The sequence below is a fragment of the Zeus faber genome (assembly GCF_960531495.2).
Source record: "Zeus faber genome assembly, chromosome: 1".
NCBI classification, from domain to species: domain Eukaryota; kingdom Metazoa; phylum Chordata; class Actinopteri; order Zeiformes; family Zeidae; genus Zeus; species Zeus faber.
This window is the reverse complement of record NC_137193.1, coordinates 29,723,462-29,745,526: the sequence shown is the minus strand read 5'-3', so window position 1 is coordinate 29,745,526 and position 22,065 is coordinate 29,723,462. Positions and strand designations below refer to the sequence as shown.

General features: G+C 46.7%; 1 protein-coding gene across 1 annotated transcript; it reads right to left on the bottom strand.

The window, feature by feature from the left end:
* Nucleotides 1–3,074: 3,074 nt before the first annotated feature.
* tent4a (terminal nucleotidyltransferase 4A) lies at nt 3,075–14,377 on the bottom strand (the record flags this gene model as incomplete). The annotated part of the gene is made up of 13 exons (XM_080009181.1): nt 14,160–14,377; nt 10,042–10,165; nt 9,128–9,174; nt 8,842–8,962; nt 8,594–8,701; nt 7,138–7,266; nt 6,701–6,914; nt 6,279–6,405; nt 6,006–6,109; nt 5,280–5,452; nt 4,965–5,123; nt 4,492–4,659; nt 3,075–3,263 (listed from the first exon to the last, which is right to left on the bottom strand). Exons 1-13 carry the CDS (start codon nt 14,360–14,362, stop codon nt 3,075–3,077), a joined length of 1,866 nt encoding a protein of 621 aa, XP_079865307.1. The 5' UTR covers nt 14,363–14,377.
* Between the last annotated feature and the right edge of the window lie 7,688 nt (nt 14,378–22,065).

The following is a 22,065-nucleotide window of genomic DNA, read 5'->3' as shown; positions in this document are numbered from 1 at the left end:
GGCACATTTTGTATCACAAGCGAATTTACCAAGCAAATATGACTTACTTAAAAAATGAAATAAAATATATATTAAAAAAAATATATATATATATGTATATATATATATTTAAAACAATTTGTCATTCACAGCAATATGCTTCTCTTTTATATGCTGCTATGAAATATGATTTCTTAGACAAATAACAAGCCAACCTGGATACAAATACTATAGATATGCAACAGTAAAACCTTCACACAATTAAAACCAGTTTGAAACACTTGTACCTTTTCATCTGGACCATTCTGACCTCATCTTCAACTGAAAATTAAAAAGAAAAACAAAAGATTGAGGAAATTCTCACATAATACTTACATTGTTTCAGCACCTCCCCTGTCATGGTGTTTGAGTTATTAATAACGGGCATTGAGATGAAATACATTTATCCTTTAACACAGACACACACAAACACAAATAATAGCCTGTATACATCCCACTGCTGGAATTTCCTCAGATGTTGCCTACTCCATTACCGTGCCCTATCCTTATCTACCAGTCAATGTGTGTGAGGCCAAGAATGACATATTAATGACTCCACCACTTACCGGGCCACGTAGAGATACGCCCATCAGACGGTCAGGGTTCACAGTGAACGAAGAAATTGCGATACAACACATACTGGCAGTTTTAAAATGTTTATTAAAAAATAAAATAGAAAAAAATATACCGGTACATAAAAATGTTCAAAAACAAAAGCCAGGCAGTGGGTCCCTCGGGCCACCGGCAGCTAGGCGACCTCCTTGAGACGCCACTGCTCACATGAATCGGCCAGGACGTAGCAGGGGGTGGGGAGGGGGGCTGCCACCCATCTCCAAGCAGCAGCCGCCAGTTTAAAATCCCTCTTTGTGTGGAAATGGGGGAGGGAGGGGTTACATTGTATCTACATTACATGTGTACGCCGGTATCTCAGCGGTCCCATACACTCCGCATTACCTCCCTTTCCCATGATTTACACCAGGGCCGACAAACGCAGCGAATCTAGCGGCGATTCCCTCCTGCTTGTCCTACTCCCAACACAAAAGAGAAAAGTGGAAGCCCCAAATACAGAAGAGAGCTTGACGGGACCGCAGAGATAAACAGAGGTGTTAATCCATACAGACTTGGGGAGATACTGCATGTCAGTCTTAGCTCCGTCAATTCAATGGTGAGCAACTCGACTCCCATCAACAAAGTCCCATCCCGCGAAGGATTTCATTTCTAGGCGGCCGTCAATGCAGATTGTGCGCATATCGCAACTCACCGAGGAAACGCACTACACAGGTCCGACCACTGACATGAAAATCCTTGTCCTTACGTTACATTACAGAGTGGTGGCAAAAAAAAAAATGAAACCAATATAAAATAACCAGGACTTTGAGACAGATAGCGGGTTATAATGGTAGGATGAGATGGTCTGGGATGTTTCGGGTCGCGACTAGATCACTGAATGGGTTGTGTCCCAAGGTCCAAAAAAAAAAAAAAAAAAAAAAAAAAAAAAAGGTCAATAAAATTGCTCTGGACCAACAAGCAGTGGTTGTCATATTTAGAACGAAACAAAACCAAAATAAAACATTGCAAAGGGGGTCGACACAATAATTATAAGTATCCACTTGCATAGTAATAATACCTGCGTGTGTAGCGTTCTAGGCGGGTCACGCATGTGAGCGTGCACGTTTGCGTCGACAAAGGTAGGCTCGCAAAAACGACACACACACACACACACACACACACACACACACACACACACACACACACACACACACACACACACACACACACACACACACACACACACACACACACACACACACACACACACACACGAACACACACACACGAAACACAATGAAAGGCATTGCAAAACAATTAGCGGAAGTACCTGGCAATCAAATATACACAAGATTCCAGAATGGAACCAAAATATTAAATTTCCCTTTCTCGAGGGTCCTCTGTCTAGGGGAAACCCCATTTCCTTTCAGGAGAGACCGTGGGGAGAGGGAGAGGGAGGGAGAGAGACGGAGTGAGAGAGGAGGCAACAGCCGCTTGTTCCCTTGCTGTTCACATGTCACCTAACCTTAGCCCACCACACACACACACACACACACACACACACACACACACACACACACACACACACACACACACACACACACACACACACACACACACACACACACACACACACACACACACACACACACACACACACACACACACGTAAGACATCACAAACACACAACAGACTCCCCCGAAGCTCTAGATAGGCTGCCCACAGAAAGGTTCTTTAAACTCTCATAAAAATAAAATGGTTTTACATATTTAAAAAAAAAAAAAAAAAAAAAAAATTAAATAATCCTTTCCTTGTAAAAAATAAAAATAAAAAATTATTGCACAAATTTAAAAACCGTACATTTAGGAAGAGAGAAACACAGACTTTGAACAAAACAACAACAAAAAAAAAAAAAAAGATGCAGCTTGGCTGCAACGGTCGAAACAGAGGCAACAACGGAAACAGCAAAAAACAAACGAGAGACCTCGCAGTGAACACTGAGCAATGACGCTCCTAGTAGGCAACTGGGACCTCACCAGCAACTCCCGCCCCTCCCACACACCAGCACCACCACCACCCTAGTCCCTGGGTGAATGTGGAAGAAAACTATGTGTTAGAACCCAAAAGGTAAAGAAAGACGGACAAAGAAAAAGAACAAAGAGGAACGACACCGGCAGGTCTCAATTTAGCGATAAATCCTTCGGAGGCCAGAGTGTGGAGCGGCAGGTCCTACCCGTGCGTTCGGGGGGGGGGGTGGGGGGCAAACAAAGCAAAGGTGGAAATGAAGAGTGTGACAGAGTGACAGGAGGGAAAGAAAAAGATTAAAAAAAAAAAAAAAAAAAAAAGAGGTGGAGAGGGGCCGTTGTTCGCCAGTCTAGATGCTGGTCTCTTGCTGCTCTGGCCGTCCGTCCGTCCGTCCCTCCCTCTGTCCGTCCGTCCTCCTTCAAGACGAAGTGCCGAGGCGACGCGGCAGAGGGGGGCGAGGATAAGGGTGAAGGTGTGTCCTCTATCTGCTGAGGCTGACCGGGAGGCTCTCTCGCTTCCGGCGTCTCCAGGTGTTGCGGTGGTACTGCGTGTGTGTGTGCGTGTGTGTGTGTGTGTGCGTGTGAGCATGCGTGTGTCCTCGGTTGACCAGAACGGGACTGTTGACCAGTGCTGGGTTGTGGAAGCCCTTGACGTTGAACTTGGCTGCATTCTGTCAGTTCAAGAGATGGAGGGGGGAGATAAGAGATGCAGTGTTATTTTTATAAGATATTGTTTGGCACAATCATCTCCAGCCACACCATGGACTACGTCAGCAGAAAAAGATTTGATCAAAGGATAGGTTGGCCATTTTTCAAAGCCAGGTCCTAGGAGTGTTGGCGGCCATCATTTATAACTGTTCTGCTGCATCTTCCCACGGTGCTTGATTACAGACCAACGTTTAATGGCAAACTTAAAAAAAGAAATAATAATAATTTCCTTTCCTTGTGTATTTTTGATCATGTTTTGAATAACGCTAATATCACATCTTTATCTAATAGAAGATTTTGCAATTACCATAGTACATCCAAAGCGTAACATTGGCTACAGTAAGTTACCAGTAGGAAGTGGTGCGACTTCCTGTTTCTATTCTCATACATTAGCACGGCAACGAAGGCAGATTATTTATGGAAGCAAAAGTGAATAAAACCCTCCAACCCTGACAACATCCATGGATTGAAACCATTTTTTTGGTGTAACATTATTCGTGGTATATGGTATAACAACTTGCCATTTTCAAAAGGTGATTTAACATGATCTTTATTGCTTAAAATAAAAATGATAGGAACCGACATTTGAATAAGGCCCGGGTTGAAAAAAAAAGGACCTATCCGTAAATCTGGAGAGGATGAAACCCATGTCAACATTCTAAAATGGGCAGAAATTATTTGGTGATTTTGTATGCAATATTGGTGATATTCTATGAAGTCGTGCATTTAATTGCCATGTTTTAAGGGATGGACACACTCCATATTCAAACTAAGAAACTAAGAATAAAAACTAAGAATAAATATGTATTGGGGTCAAGAAAAAGAGCAGATTTTTGGCCATAGGCGTGGTATACGCCTATAAATATCAAAATGCATTTGATCGGACAGATGGATCAGAAGATGAACCTTTTGCCCCAAGTCAGCACCATGGCTGACTTATCATTGTCAATATGACAGCAGTGGTGTTTGTGGATGTAGGTGTTGAGCACTTCTGGGTGGATGAGGGGGTCACATTCAGTCTCTCACACAGACTGCATGAACACATGAGGTCATGGACATGGAGTGAGAGTGACAAATTGTGTTGGTGCACTTGACTTTCTAAATAAGAGAAAGTTCTGTGTCAGTGTGTTATGAGGTTCCAGTCTGTAACAATGCATGTGTTCTGGATTGTGTGTGTGTGTGTACGCCTACCTTGTGCGTGTGGCTGGAGTGGGGACTTGGCGGCAGCTGGGGGCTGGAGGGGAGGTGGGCGTGAGCCGGGGGAGGCATGTGGAAGAACGGGGGGAGCCCGGTGTCTACACACACCTGTCGGCCAGCCATGGAGTGCATCGCTAGACCGCCGGGCAGGGAGACATGCGCCTGGTGGCAGGAAGGGAGGAGGTGGGGGCAGGAGTATGGTGGGGTGGGGTGGGGTGGGGTGGGGTGGGGTGGGACAAATACATCCTTTAGATAGGTGTTCAAACTATTGTAATGATTATCTTATGAGTTGAAATTGCAGTTTGGGAACTAATGAACCGTCAAAATCAAATTCAATAATAAGGCATGGGCAAATAAATAAAAATAAAAAAAATCCTTCATAACCACGTACAAACCCTTTAAGAAAGTGTGAACCTGCCTTCTCCAGTAGTCCTTTGTGTCCACCATGGTCAAATAGGGGATCTTACCTGGGATCCGGGGGCCATGATGAGGTGTGGGCCGCCCAAGTCCGGCTTGCGTGTGCCCATGGTGAGGGCTGGCGGTAATGCCAGGCCCAAGGGCTGGAACGACGCATATGGAGGCAGGGGAGGCGGGGGGGCCGGGCACGGCGGCGTGGAGTCTGAGTCCTGAGAGTCGTACCAAATTCATGTGTCAACGGCAAACTCCGCCACACAAACAGCGCATCTAGTGGAGCCTCTTAATCTGTGCCTTAGTGTGTGTGTGTGTGTGTGTGTGTGTGTGTGTGTGTGTGTGTGTGTGTGTGTGTGTGTGTGTGTCCTTACGTTGTCTGACCCGGACAGGGAGGAGACTGAGGAGGCCGACGAGTGCTGCTGGGGGCTGGAGATGGACATTGGGGAGTCTGCGCTGTGGGGGGATGCAGAGTCCCTCTGCTGCTCCTCCACTCCCACACCGAGGTCCAGGTCCTGCTCCAACACAGCCTCCTTCGGAAGGAAGCCTGCGGGTGGAGGCCATAACAGATGGGACTGAATGTCAGATGTTGTCAATAAAGCTCCAACTAGAAACAGAGGAAGAATCCATTGAGTTGTTTGACAGCTACTGTTTCTCAAGAAACTCTTTGCGCAATTCTAGAACCCCGACACATGATGGTCGGCGGAAATTTGCGCGTTAAGCCGGTCCATTGTCATCTCGCCAGTCCTGTGACGTAAGCAGACTCCTGAGTCCCCGCCCCCCGTGGAGTTCTAGCTAGTTAGGGCTGAAACGATCCCCCCCAAACACGTTTAATGTTGTCGCACTCGGTCGTGATCAGTCCTGGGCAGAGTTTCATCGCGTCTTGACACTTCACAAACCCATTCTAATGACAACCGTTAGAAAGTGGAGAAACGGGCGGAGCCCTTCAGCGTGTTTTGTTTGCTTTCAGACAAGGGTTACAGCGGTCATTAACGCTAGTGGCGCTACGAGAGTCGGGCGGTTTGGAGACATTGGAGTCAATACTAGGTCTAAAACAGTCTCTGTGTGGACAGCCCAATATTTCCAAGACAGAAACTTACCTCTGCTGTCCGTCCGCGCCAGGTGCCTGCCGCCCCACTTCTTAATGATCCACTCCCTGTAATCGATCACTTCCTGGGTCAACCTGATTATTCGCCCCAGGGTACTGTAGGAGAGGGCAGGAGGGCTTTATCATTCACAGTCATAAGACGATAAGACGTCAACGATCCCTCGAGGAAATTTGGGCGTGTGTGTGAAGTGAAAAAACAAAATTTAAGTGAAAAACACATAAACTGGAATTGGATTTAATGCAGTTAAAGACGTTTCTGTCTCACCTTTCAGAGTCCTTGTTGGGGTAGGAGCGTGCCAGGGGCGACACGGCATGCCCCAGGACCGTGTAGGCGTAGTCGAACACGTGCTTCACGTGCATGGCCCCGTACGAGCTCCTGCCCACGTCGTTACCTGAGCCAAAAAAGGACAATATGGGCAGTGTTAGAAAATCCATCAATACGCGTCTGGTGTGAGCTGCCGCCTTTTTAAATCTGTTTTGAGATGGAGCGTGAGGTTAGCCTTGAGGAAGGTTTGAAGCCATCAATATCACTCACTGCCCTTTACAGGTTACTGGCAGCGGAAACCTTTACAGCGGTGCAGTGACAGGGAGGACATTGAGGCCAAATCAATAGATTCTTGTGGCTGATGACAGCCATCAGCCATTCTTGGCACACACACACCCCCCCACCCCCACACACACACACACCGGGAAGCAGCGGGTCCTCTATGCAGAGCATGGAAGGTCTGTAGACATTGGTCATGGCCTTCATGATCTCCTCCTTGGCCATGTAGGCGCCACCATTTTTGATGCGGATGCCCGTTTTTAAGTAGTTGAAGTGGCGGCCGTACAGCTCGAAGAATTCGATCAACAGGATGCCCAGGTTCTCACTAGGGTTCCTGGCATCGATGCGCGGATGGAGCTGCAGAAGATGGGGAAGCGGGGAATTGATTATTGATATTTCACTAGATTATAGTATGTTGTCCTGGCACTTTTTGCATACTATTTGACCACAGTATGGTTTCGGACATATATACCATTACGGGCATAGCTGAGGCCTCGGAGAAATTATCTATTGAAAAGAGTCATAAATAAATATAAACTGGTTCTATGACACTTGTACACATTTTGGTATGGGAGTGTACCTGGAGGAAGCTGATGACCAGGAGAATGAGGCTGTAGGAGCTGATACCACCAGTGAAGACTTCGTTGAGGTCCCTCTGTAGCAGGAACTGCTTCAGCACAAAGATCAGATAAGGCAGCGCTGGGTACTTCTGCGAATGGAAGGGAGAGAAGGAAAATTACAAATACATAACGTAAATACATAACAGAAATCTCTGGAAAGGAAAATTGATTGAGATTCAATTCATCCGATTCCCTAAAAAGTCCAGAGAGTGAGGATTTCTAAAAACATGTATTCTTAAAATTCCGGTGCGGGTTCTGGGAAATCGGTTGGCGGTCACGGCAACGTGAATAACCAAGACCAGTTCTTGGACGTAAGGTTAAGACGTTCAGATGTGGCTTCAGTGGGATTCACATAGCCTAAAACTTCAGGGGGCGTGACGCGCCGGGTAATGGAAAACTATGAATACACTACGGTTAAACGCTACCGTGTGTCGGTATATGGGGAGGTGTCCATGTATGCCAATAGGATTTAAACATGTCATTAAAAAAAGATAATAAAAAAAAAAACAGGCCCTACAATTTCCAGTTGAAGGAAAAAAATTTAAAACTATCAGATTTCCTTTATTCACAGAGACAAGCATGCCCAGTTTAGCGCTTATGATAAAGGCCTTTTCTCGAAATAAACAAACAAACAAATAAATAAATAAATAAATAAAAATCAAGAATCTGATGACAATGCAATGGTTTAAATGAAAATATTATTTGGCATAATAAAATGACCCGAGATCAAGTAGAGGACAAAATCTGGAAAGATTACAAAGGCAGCACATTTGCCTGGGAGTCAAATCCGATTACGTTTTATTGATAGGGTCAACACTGTTTATGAACACACGAGCCAGACGTGACCTTTCCCTGCAAGACTCTGCACGAGCTCCGATCAGACCTAATCCTCACAAGATCAACAACCTAATCCCCGCGCGCTCGCATGTGGGAGGGGTGTCGCGCTACGACAGGCACTCACACGCATGAAAAAGGTTTCATCTTGCATTCTGGACTGTTCGCTACAACCCCGTTGTTGCATTAGTCACCTCGACCGCAACTGTGATCGGGGCGGAGATAAATCTCCATTATCTCCGTTGCGTCGACTGTCACTGGCTTCACGTCACCGGAGCTTGAGCCACACCAACACACACACACAGAATTAGAGTTGAAGTTCGAAAATGTACTTACAGACAAATCTCGGAGCGAAGTGGCATTTGTTCATTCGTCAAAATCTATGAAGGTAGTGCTGAACCTCATATAAGCAACTAAGTGTTTCAGTGTATCTGCAGACCTGATACACCACTGATTATAATCGCATTAACAAAGCGCGTTCGAAGTTATTCATGCATAAGTTAAGTAAGTAATAAAGGATCCAAGAGTTTCCGGTCAAACCCAACAGCGATGGCCTCTTTGCTTTAGTTGGAAGCCTCCTACCTTTACATAGTCCTTAATGTAGTGTGCTGCCTTGACCCCGGTCTCCACGTTGAAGCTGATGTCCACTTTCACTTCGGTCTCCTGGTCGGTCAGCTTGATGATAGGCACCTGAAAGGAAAGGCGTTGGTGTGGATTTTAAGTATTGGGATCAAGGATAGTTCTCTTGGGTATCTAGCAGCCCTCTAAGAGCCTAACACAGCCCCGAATCCTCCAGCTGAGATTTCTGGAACCGGTCGGCCACCGCTCACCGTAGCCTTGTCCAGCACTTTAATGGAGAAGGGCTCGGCCACGTTGTGCTTGCGCAGGGCCTGCTCCAGCTCCTGCAGCGGGGGACGCTCCCACTTCCCGAACACCACCAGGTCAATGTCACTGAGGACGAAGAGCGGGGGGGGGCAAAAGTCAAAACACTGGACGAGGATATTAGGCCACGCCAGGTATGCCGAAACACGTCAGGGAAGCCAACTGAATGAAGGCTTTTGAATTATTTTCTACCACTGTCAATCTCCTCGGTTGTTCGTGAGTTTTAGCTCTTGCCTTGTTGGAAGGTAGAGTCCTGTGCTGAAGCTGCCAAAGATCTGGACCTGAAAAAACAAAGGTTGAAAAAAGGTTTCAATATTAACAAAGACAAAAAAGGCGTTTCTTATATTAAAACATAAGACCAATTTCAACAGTGTGGGGCCAGGGAATCATACATACACACCCACACATACATTCCCATCTCCACACACACTTTATTCACATGCACATATCTGTATTTACAAATAGCCTATTCCACATACATGACTACTCCCTTTACTTCTATTTTGTATGACCTTTTTGAGTCTTATTCTAATTTATTTTATTTTATATTATTCTATTCACTGACTGCATTACATTTCAGGAATCAGTTAGTTAGGTAGGAATTAGGTTAGCTATTATCTTCAGTTCAGTACTTATTGTGCTTAATCTCTGGGTGCGCTGCAAAGATATTTCACTGCATACTGTATATGTATGAAGGTATGTATATGTATGTGACAAAAAAACCTCTTGAACCATAGCGTATAACTACGATTTAGTTGTCAATGGCATCCATACTTTGGAAGGTTTTCACATAATACCGTTTCATCTATTTCAGACCCGTCTTTATGTTAGTGTTTAGGTTGCATGTTCATCATTAATTCAGGCGACAAAACTGTCTTCATTCACGATGGGGAGAAGTACTGAATTGCCGGCCGGCTCTAATTCAACTGGACGGCATGCACTGGGAAAATGGCGAACCTTGAACAACACAGAACTGTTCACTCCCCCCCCCCCCGAGCACGCTGACCGTTCCCTGCTCCCGGGGTGAATTTGAGTCATTTAAAAAAACAGAGCTAGGGGAAGTCTAGTCCCACCCCACCGCCACTCTGCTCCTGGAACGCCGAGATTAGCAGATTGTCTAAACACAGGTGTGGGCGTGTGTGCCTTACGTCTGCGCTTGGCCACAGCTCCTTGATGACCGTCTCTATCCTGTGGACCACTTCCTTTCGCATGGCGGCTTCCTCCAGCCGGGGAGACATGAAGTTGTAGAAGTCCACAATCTCCTCGTGGAGCCTGGAGAGAGAAAGAGGGAGAGAGATTATGGTCTTTTCGGCTTCACATTTTCCCTCATAATCAGGCCATGAGGCAGCGTGCCGCCGGCGGACGGCATTGATAGGCACTTAAGGTACAAAAAATATTTTCTGTCAGGGGGCAAACTTGTTTTGATCCGACTTTTTTCGTCACATCCGACTGAGCCAATCGGCATCAGATCACGCCCTCTAACAAGCATCTTTGAGGAAGTGGTGAACAGATACGGTCGGAATCCACCTTTGGCAGCATTCTTACACAGCTACAAAACAGACTGTAAACATTTTGGAAAAAATAAAGGCAGAGGAACGGGAGGGACAAAAAGTCTGATCAAGATTCAAGAGGTATCAAGACAACATCTCGGGTGGCCTCAGACACACACTTGCGAGAAGAAAAAAAGAGAAAAAGGGGATAGGGTGCAACATTTTGAGAACGTTCGGAGTCCATGTCGTCGTTTTTGTACAAGTCCCCTTTTGGACTGTGGCGATACCGGCAATGTAAACATTTGGGGACCAAACAAATGCCTGGGAACAGTGGATCTCTGTTCGTCCTCCAAGGCCATTCATGTTTCCCCTCTAGGAATGTGCGCCGCGTCACAGCGAAATACAGGACGGGGAGCCTGTCACAATCAATTCCCGAGGCCCTGGAGGAAGTGTAGCATGGCCGGCCCGCTCCCTCCCCCCGGCGCAGTCCAGCGCGGCGGCCGAGCACGGTGAGCTACACTGAGCGCGGCAGTCGCCGTAACGGGACAAACGAACGGTAAACCGCAGGACTGCCCCCTGTTGTACTTGCCTAGCAACGATAATGTCATTCACAACCAGACCGCGACGTCAGTGAAACAAAGTAGCCGGTGTACCCTCCACATACAATACAATGTGGTTATATCAAATATAAAACCAATTCAACCAATTTATTATTTTCTCCCCTGACAATGAAATTATTTCCAGCCACACGTGGTGAATAAATTCGAGCTTCCACTGAACATCCTCTGTACGTGGGCTGTGGTGGCAAATCCTTTCAACATTGCTACTATGAGAAAGTGCTACAAATTAATTTGACTCACATAGAGCAGCAACAGCTTGATCGGGATGAAACAAAATAGAGGGAAATTTGGAAATGCCTCCAGCAGACAGTAAGCAAGACTAAATCATCTCTTATCTTACTGTCACTTAGGGCTTCCCCCTGAGAGTGGACGACTCCAATCATCAGTCGGAAATCCGTCAGTCGACTGAGATTCTTCAAGTCGAGCAGTCGTTTTATTTTTGTCAGTTAGTGTGCATTACAGTAACAGGATAAAACAGATAGAAGCTTACAAAAATTCACAGGGATGACATTTCAATAAGGAATTATAAATGGAGAGAATTGTAAATATATTTTTATACAGTGTGTGTGAATCGTCCGCGTCCGAAGACACAGCTCTTCGTGCGCCCCGATCGCCGTTCGTCCAAAAAAACCCAACTAAAAACAGTGTGGAGACGGGGAACGGTGCACGAGTTGGGATGGGTATCGTTAAGTTTTCAACTGTACTACTACTCTTACCAATACTGCTTATCGATCCAGCACTTTAACAGTACTCTTACTGAGAGAAAAAGTAAAACAAATTAAGAGCAGAATTAACCCTGATTTATTTTCTGCACATAACGCATGGAGGGGGGAGGATCGGGGAGAAGCTCACGGACAAAGTGTCTCCATTTCGCTCGGTTTTGTTCCATACCGTTCCGTGAGCCATGTTTCATGGCCTTGTTTCATGGCATAAGCAGACATAAAATCAAAAAAAATAAAATTTCAATCAAAATATATTTCTAATCAATAAAACCTATAAAAAGGACGCCCCATCCGGCGCTCCATCGCTGGCACGCGCACCGTCTGAGGGGGAGACAGGTGCGCAGAAATCGCCCCAATCGCTCCCTCTCCGCCCCCTTGGGGTGGTGCCTTAGGTGGTCGCCTATAAGACCCGGCCCTGTCCCCTCAGCGAATAGTCGAATATCCGCATTGAACAGCCGAATCTGATTCGACTGACAAAATTCTTAGTCGGGTACAGCCCCACTGTCACTATAACTACACTCTTAATTCTGGGGTATGGTTTGTAAAAACATTCCCTTACTTGTTAACAATGAACTAAACATTGGCTATATGTGGCACAAAACTATGACATTAGTACACAATTATTTTTCAGACGGTATGAGTTCTCACTTGAGTAGAGGCCGATACAGAATACTGACATATATAGTAGTATTAAATAACTTCAGTTACAATAGTAGCGAGATCACTGATTTCCAAAACCCTGTGTCATTTTCAGTATATGACTTTCTTACTGCTTCGTCTCACCAAAATTGATTGTTGCTTTATGCAACACTGGGCTTAAAAATCAGAGCAACTTCATGACTGAGTCCATGATCACAGAATCGGACTTGAAAACAGCAGTCTATAGCAGTCTAGGTGTTTGAGCATCCCCATTCTAATTGCACTGAAATTGTGCAACTCGATACTTGAAGATCGCCCCCAAAAGGCAAATTGACACGGTAAACAAAGTACGCAAAACAAGACTAGTTGAGCACAGGGCAAAACATCAACAATTCTAGCTTATGCCTATTGAGGCACCATTGGAACCACTTTTGTCCCAGGGGGGAAAGCACAGCCTCCTTGCCAGTGCACAATCAGTTCAAATTTCACGAGTCTAGGCAACACGTCTGCCGCAGGTTTACTATGAGGACCTTGACATTGGCCAAACCTAAGCAATGGCTCCGTCGGTTGTACTCTAATATAAAATAATATGAATTCAGAGCGATTCTAATCGACTTTAAAAAAAAAAAAAAAGGGCACAACTCGCACAATCTTCGCCACAGACATCGGGGCCATTGGTTCAAAACGAGATAGGACCAAATGCCCTCCAATAGAAGGAGGCCGTTTCCCGCCGTAGTCCCGCCCACCGCCGTCTCAACCAATCACAATCGACTCACTCAATCGCTGTCAAACGGTGGTACGTTTTTAAAAGGTCTGATCGTCCGCGAGGAACCGTTTGCAGTTGCGCAGTGTTTGGTATTTTGACCGGTCTGCACGGCATAAAAAAAACAACCCCCAACTAAAACAGTCAAACACATCCCTGTGTATCCTTTCCACAAGTTAAATGAAATAAAACGTATTGTGCATTTGTAGGAGTCCTCGACTGGTTTAAAAAAACAAAAAAAAAAAACCCCAAAAACTGAAAACGTGCCCCCCCTACACAGAAAGGAGTGGAACAGTCCTCCAGGAGGAAGCGTAACGCGCTGAAACGCTCCCACGAGCGGAGCGCAGCCCGTCTCGTCCTCCATTGACGTTCTAGGGCGCGTGTGACGCGCTGGAGCGACGGTTCCATCCGAGCCCCCGCGCACTGTTACGTCTCCAAATCAATTTGCAGCTCAGCCAACCCGTCGCTAATGGTGTCATTTCACCTTGCAGAATGGCAGCTTCGTTGGTAATTCGGCGGAATTCGGGCATTTTTTTGGGGGGGGGGTGTGTGTGTCTGTAACGTGTCTGTAACGTGACGCTGGGACATAATACAGATTACCAGAAGTGGCGTTGGCAGCCGGTTAACTCTCCTTGAATAGCGTGCTAAGCTGCGTGCTAAGCTACGTGCCAAGCTACGGGCTAAGCTCCATGGCAGGCGCCGCTCCTTTACCATGAGAAGCCCAGTCGCTCATTGGCTAGCCAGTGAGCTAACGGCTAACGTTAGCCGGCCAGTTAGCCAAGCGAGACCCCCCCCCCCCCCCACACACACACACACACACCTCCCCCCCAACCACACGACTGACCCGCTGAACGCACCGCAATGTCCAACGTAAAGAATATCAATAACGTGGAAAAACACCCAAATTACAAACGAAGACACGACACTACTCCGGATCGGACGGCCATCGGCGGGACGAAGGCGCCGGTCGACGACCAAAAATACCCCAGAATTCTCAGACTCCCCCGAACAGCGCCGCCGCCGTGTCCTCACCCGAGCACTCCGGGGCTGTACTTCCTCGTCTTCCAGGGCATCCAGGCACTGGCGGAGCTGCCATTGGTGCAGTGTGACAGCAGGTAGTTCATGCCATAAGTGCTCGCCTTGTTGTCACTTTTCCTCCGGCCCGGGTGGTGAGTGTGGAGGTTCAGGGTCCCGGAGGAGGGGATCTGGGGGATCTGCGGCCGCTTGGCACACATCTGCTGCAGGCTGAACGTAGGATGCTCCTGGAGATGACGGTGGTAATGGTTCACATTGTTGTGCACGTTGTCGCTCAGGCTGAAGAAGAAATCGTTGTTGTTCAGATTCCCCGTTATCGCGGTCCCGCCGTTAGTCCTTTCCGCCGAGCGGCGCGGAGACGGGCTGTCCGCTCCGGATCCCCGCGGACACACGGAGGCGGACCCCGCCTTCCGGGGCACGTTCCCCTCGCCTAGATCCAGCGCGACGCCGTCGCCGTTCGCGGTCCCGGAGTTGTCCGCTAGCCCGCCGGACAGCGCCATCCCGAGCGTGACGCCGCCGCTCAGCCCGACATGTCTCAGATGGTCGTGGTTGTGGTTGTGGTTGTGCGCCCGGACTCCCTGGGAAGTCTCCCAGACGTGCATCCACAGGGCGTTCGCAGGTCCTTTCTGTTCGGGCTGAATCCAAGCCACCCTCGGATCCATTCAACTTCTCCTCTTTTTTTCCCTTTTTTCCTCTCCCTTTTTTTTTCCCCTCCTCCTCTCTCTCTCTCTCTCTCTCTCTCTCTCGTCTCTCCTCGTTGTAGTTAAAAAAAAAACCCCTCGGAGAAACGGGATCGACGCGCCCGTTAGGACTGCGCGGCGTCCAGGGTGCGAGTCTGCCCGAGCGGCGGAGAGAACGAGACGCGGAACGGCAAATCCCCACGAAGGACCATTGATAAAAGTGGCCCCCTTTTCACGCCGCTAAATGAGGATAAGGCTAGCGGATTCCTACGGGAATTCAATATGGCGTATTCTCTTCAAATCGACGCGCATGTGTACTGGGTGATTTTTTTTTTTTTTTGAAATGATCGCCGTGAACACCCCCCCCCCTTCCACTCCTCCACTCCTCCACCTCTCTGGCTCTCTCAGCTGGAGGGTGGCTTCATTGCATGCTGGAGCGTCGTTTTCAGTGTTGCATTTAGGTTTCATTTCCACAGTTACTCCAGTGCGTGCATAAAAAAAAAAAAAAAAAAAGACAAGTATGTTTCCTCTTATAATATGTATTTGCTTTGTATGCAAATACATATTATTTCAGGATTTAAAGTATGTCTATTGGCAAGAGAGGGCGTAGTGGCGTAGGGCCCTTGATAAAGTCAAACTCCACGTCCTGTCATATTATTTGTAAATGGCACCCAAACGTTCCCCCCTTTGACAGTGAGGTTTTTTTTATTTTATTTATTTATTTTTTTTTAAACCACAGTTACTGAATTGAGTTGCTATCGGGTGCACGCAGCGGGAGGCGTTGATCGTTCCACACGGCCGTGTGCAATCAGGCCCCGTAGAGGCCTCTTCCAGCCCATTAAGGTCTGTGATGGAGTAGAGCCCCCGATAAAGAAGCAGCACCGCCTGTGACGAGAGAGAGAGAGGGGGGGGGGAGAGGGGGAGAGAGGGAGACTTGCATAATGTCTACGCCTTCTGCCCCAACCCCCCACTCACGTGCCGCATGTGACACAGTTAAGGACCCCACTCCCACTCCCCCCCCCCCCCCCCACCAGTGATTTGTGTCAGCTACGATAGGTCTCTCTCGCTTCCGCGCGCACGCGCACACACACACACACACACACACGCAGAAACGGAAAGCTTATAGAGGCTATGCACGTGACGTCACAATAGGCGGAAGCCTGTGGGTTACACCCACTGAGTGGCAGCGCTAGTGTTCAGCTTGAATACTGCGAGAACGCAGAAAAGAAGAAGAAAAAAAAAAACAATCTAAAATGGGCAAGAGCTGTGGCGCGGCGGGCGGCACAAAGGTACATTTAACGGACCGCCGTGACATGATTAAACGAGAAGCAAACAGTGCAGCGCAGAAACAACTGGAATCCAGGCACCCACACGTGGATCTGCAGTTGCCATTTTGTGTCAGGTATGTTGGATTTTCATCATACATCGAATGTAAATTAGATGGAAACCAGTGAATGTAACATTGCAAGAAAAACTTTTTGTTTGTTTCAGGGCAAAAAAGCGATTAAATTCCTACACCCTGACTACGTGCCAAGTCTATTCAGTTCCTTGCCACCGCTGATGGAACTCGGGCTTGTCAACAACCTGGAAGGATCTCCACCGTCTCAAGAAGTTTCTGAGGAAAGCCTTGACAACACAAGTAGAGACCTCGCTGCCGCGGGTCAAAACATGACCGGTCATCGTCAACATTACAATATGTTTTCCACAGTCATGCCTGGAAGACTCCTGTAATACCATTTCAGACACCCTTAAAGCGGACCATACCATTACGCTGAGCTGGGCAGCTCTGTAGCGGGGGGCGCGGATCCGCAGTTCACACCAGAACATTTTCCCCCCAAACAAAGCAAATAAAAACGGTGTTCTTACTGTAGTTTATTTCCCCCCTTTTTCCAATCGAATCAAATAAACAGAAAGAAGCCCCGTAATGGGGACGTACGTATCGCATCCTTCAAGACAGTGGCTGTCCAGAGTGTCTTACACCGTTTTCCCATGGCACTAAAAACCCGGTAACACCCACTGACATCCGGTATTTGTCACCGGTGGGAAAGGAAAAACCCGGGTTTCAGTCCCGGGTCAGATGAGCCTGCAACGGACACAGGTTTTTAACCTCCGATCCGCTCTGATGTGAGCAGGACACCCGGGTCGACCCGCCTAACTTCAGCCCCTTTACCTGCGCGATGAAGTTCCGGACGCTGGCGCAGAAATAGACAGGAATGTCCGTGTATCACTCCATCATTTCATATCCCTTTTCGAATCCAGAATCGGAAGTTATTGATTTTTTTTTTCTTCATGGGGGACTGAAATGTTGAGTGTGGGGATCGCACTGTGGGAAGCACAGCGGAGAACCCCCCACGCTCCCTGTCGGGCTCCCAGCCACCACTCCCCGCCGCCGAAGGACGGCACCCGCGCACCGGCGTCATGGAGTATCTGTGCCTGCACTGCAGTGTTGACACGACACTATAACATTTCTTATTTCCTTCAGCCCACAAGGAAGCATCTCCTTGGTGTCCAAGGCCTGGGGTGGGCGTGTCACCGATAAACACCTGGACAAGCTCCTGCCAGGGGACTTGCTACCGGCTCACCGGGGTTTCACGGCAGAGGACACCACCGTTCACACAAGGGAAGAAACGGCTGAGCTGGAAAAAGATTGAATCTGCCCGAAAAAAATCTGTCATGGGAGAATCCATGTTGAAAGAGTGATTGATTGGAATGTTAAGGCAGAAATATACAATTCTGGGCTCAACTCTGCCTCTAAGCCCCATTAGAGTGGAACAAAATGGCGAAGTGGAGGACAGCCTTATAGACAGGATTGTGTGAACGTGTTGTGATCATAGTGGCTTCAGACTGATGAAGTAAATAGAAGTTAATGTGAACTGCTATTTAAATAACCCATGATATCTTGACATTGTCAATTTTGTAAATATTCTGTAATTATTTAGTTTCATATTAATGTATGTAGTATTTTCCCAGGAATGTTTTGTGTTTTCACGTTTTTGGGTATTTTTATATAAAAAAAAAAGGGGGGGGGGTGCATATTGAATGACACATCCCTTGATCCCTGTAATGTTCTGATGAAGATTGTGACTAACGTTTGTAATGCAAGCTTGACAAATAAAAGTGATACTCCTCAAGACATGGTCTGTTGAAACTTTCTACCGATCAGATTCTACACCAAGATTCAGCACAGCATGGCGTACACCATTTTCCTGGCAATTCTGGCAACATTCCATACATAACATGTGTTTCAAAATTTGAATCTGGGTTTTTCTGTCAATATATAATTCTGAAGGTGTCCACACACCCAAGTCATGGTCATCAATGGTGATTTTGTAACATGAATCTGGCTCTGTACTTGAGAGGGATAGTTGTGTTGTCTGTTACGTTTCAGTGTCACATCTGAGGGTGAGGAACTCACCAAGCAAAAGTATTTTTCTTTCGACAGTTCTAACAGTGTCTTGTCTTCTGCCAAGTCAGGACATTTGAAATACAAACACCCAGAGCCACAACAGCCACAAGACACCTTCCCATCAGGTGATGCACCAAGATGAGGGCACTGCAGAAAAATGTAGAGTCCAGTGGGGGTTACATAAAAATGATGGTGTTTTGATGTCCTCTGCCTCCTGCTGAATGCCCCACCTGGACACGTTTAATAAAACAGAGTTAGGTTAGGTTCATAAATATACAGTACATTTCCTTTTGATTAGCGAACAACAACTTTGAAACTTCATAATTTACCTTTAATCTTGAAATGATGAAATAATACCTTGTAGCTACTGCTGTAAACTTTGCTGACTCTGGGTAGCATATGGCTTTCGCAAGTGATTTGGGAGGCTGATTATAATTTCTCTTTAAAGCCACAACAAACTTGGAAGCAGTTATCCTGCCACGTCTGTGGGTAAACCACATTCTTAATGAAGCCTGTCCCTTTGTCTTCTGTTCAACAAGCTTACACTGAGCATCTGCGATCAACAAATCCTCAAAGACCTTATCACACGTCAAGAAGCTCATTGAAGGTCAAACCAACATTCCCAGCTTCATAAAGTCGTCCCAATGGTGTAAGATAGCCCTCTTTCAGAGCCATAGGGACAATGCCCTTGGGGTGTTTTGGAGCTACATAGAGCAGGGCATGTTCTTGGGTTTGCATGCTTGACCTTATCCAGAAAATATGCAATTTCATTTTCTGTAGGTTTGGCATCACGGTGCTCTGACATTCTCGTCCACTGGAGCCAAAACCGTTCTCCCCTGCGTTCTGGGACAGGTCATATCCATAGAAGAGGGTTCAGAGTAGCAGATTTTCCTTGTTTGTGTCGATCGAAGCCACTGACATGGCAATGAAGTGCACAGTGTGTCATCATGCATCCTCACTCCGGACATAACTGCGAACATTAACGCTGCTGCGTGACAACGTGTCTCTCCAAGTCCTGTCATGCATGTACAATGGGCTGTCCAAACTGTCCCTGTCTTCCCTGCAGCCATGCAACTTCTAGTGGGGGCTCATTCATTTTGTAGCTGTGTTTTACCTGCACACATATATAAAGTTAGTGAGTGGCAGTGTTAGATGTGAACAGAGTAGGCCTAAAACCTACGGCTTTCAAAATAAAAGTTGTAATAAAATAAAAATATTTATACAAATCTGCATAGAAACAGAGTATCCATTGGTGTCCTCGTTACTTGAATTTCACCCACAAATGCAGCCTTGAAGTACGACCAAGCATCAAGACTTTTGTATGCCTTCAGCCTTTGTTTTGTGTATTTCCCCGGTGTCAAAATCAGGTACATATAAATGTCAGGAAACTCATTGTCCATGGACCACTGGTTCTTTGGTAAGTTGTAAGGATCACTGTCGAGTCCAACTGCCTTTAATTTATGCAGATAATCGTTGCATGTCCCTGTTTCGCAGTTTCCCCTACTAAAGGTCATGCCATGTTGCAGGATGTTTTGCCACTCCGTCTGACTGAGGGGGCGTGTTCGGTGGGGGAAGTGACGTCTGCGCATACCCTCTATACATTGAATAGGTTGGGCGTGTATGAGGGTTGCAACACAACCCTTAGTCTCAGCCACTTCTCACACCAAGGGCTGAGACCGTCACGATGCTGTCAGGTGAACCCAAGTGCAGGACACACAGAGTTTCTGGAAATACTCAGACAAAGGGGAGGACAAACTAAATACACTATGGTAATGACGAGACCAGACAATGCAGAGGGAAAACACTGAGGACATCTGCAGGACAAACAAGAGAACACAGGACCTGGAGGAAACAGAGAGTGGCAGCTAGAGAGAGCGAGGGACAAAGAGGGAGAGAGAGAGAGAGAGAGAGAGAGAGAGGGAGGGAGAACACATGGAGACAAGGGATCACAGGACCTGGAGGAAACAGAGAGGCAGCTTGAGAAAGAGAGAGAGAGAGAGAACCCAGGCTGCGAGCATAGAGAGAGAGAGACAGGCAGAAATGGGGAAAAAATGGGTCTGTACCAACAGGAGATCATATTTCGGTCAGAGAGGAGCTGTCTGTTTTGACCTGATGTGCCTTGAATAGTAATGAGGCTGACGTGGCTGAAGCACATTCCAGATATTTCACCCACATTGGAGGGAGTCTCCACTTACAACAGAAATATACTGTATAACATGAACATATTGCACGTGGTACATTGACCATTGTGTTAGAAATTGAAAATAGAAAATACCTTGGTGCCCACCTCGTGAATATGTGAAATGAATGCCATTCCAGACAGGTTGTCAGAGCTCAGTCTGTGTGTATAATAATGACGATGATGTCGACAGCCGCCCATGTAACGACCCCATGAATACATTAAAGAAGTACAAATGTTACTGGAGAGAGAGAGAGAGAGAGCGCAACAGAGTACGTACCTCTATCATGAAATGTCACTCTGGATAGCCTTCGGCGACCTGTGGCCTTCATTCCTCATTTTGATGATCCTCCTTATTTTTCACTTATTCTCTAAATTCATTGATGACAACGTATGGGGAAAGGCAACAAAAAAAAACACCCATTATATATATATTTTTTAATATTCTGTCTAAAAATGCCTCAGTTTAAAAATATATTATTTGTCCAAGGTTTACAAAATTGGCTGGTGGCACAGATCAAGTGTGCTGTAGGAAAGTGTCCTCTGTGGGCAACAGGTGATGATTGATGCTCTGGGAATCTAACATTCAAAGCGCATGATTGGATTCCCCACAGCGCCCCACCCCACCGCATCTCATCTCTTTGCTGTGGAAAAAGCGTCACAGTTGTAAAGTACCAAGGTAAAACTGTCCTTCTCATCTCAGGCGTGAATGGGTGGTTGAGGGCCAGGCTTCATCTTTGCGTGACTTCCATTTTCCGGCTGTACAGTCTCCACCATGCCAGGCGTGCGGTGTAGCTCTCAATCTCGTGGACGCAATAGAACCACAGGTTTTCCCGCAGCCTCTGTTGCGGGAACAGGACGTGGCTTGGCGATGAGGAGGGGGCTCAAAAAGTGGGTGTTGTGGGGTCGGAGGGAGGCCTTTATCCAGAATTCAAATGACCGCACGGCTCATTTAAATCAAAGTAATTTCCGATGATGCTTGGAGGCAAATGGGTCGGCCTCAGTTTGATATATAGCCCCTTCCACGGCATTTGAATTGACTTTGCGAACCCCTGCCCCCACCGCCCCACCCACATGAAGAATGGCCCCTGCTGCAGCATTCCGGATGGAATAATTCCAGAGGGAGGCTGTAAACTTTGGGGCAGATTGCTCTGCATTCAGAAGGCATGTTGTGTGGGGGGACAATGTGCAGGTCGGATGGTAGGGCCACTTCAGAAATTGCAGAGAGCCGTTTATGGCCAGTGCAGCGTTGTATAAATCCAATACATTACTGTCAGGACAACGCTCCATCTGTTTCCATAATATTCTCTGCAGATGCGTTGAGTGCAGCCCCTCAAAAAAGTGGATATATTCACTTCTCGCATGGAGAATTAGCGTGGCCCACAGCGGATACTTCACCACAGTAAAAATCTCAGTAGGATGACATTCCATGGTACTTGCCTCCAGCACAGACAGAGTCATTTTACTTGAAGTGCCCAAGTTGTTTGAGATAAACAGAAGCATTAATTAAATTTGAAATTTGAAGACGTGGTTCTGTGTGACATCAATATTGTCTTATCTCACCTTATTTATCAAATTCAAAAACATTCAAAAAGTTAAACGATTTATTGGTCACATACATATTGCACTGTAGTGAAA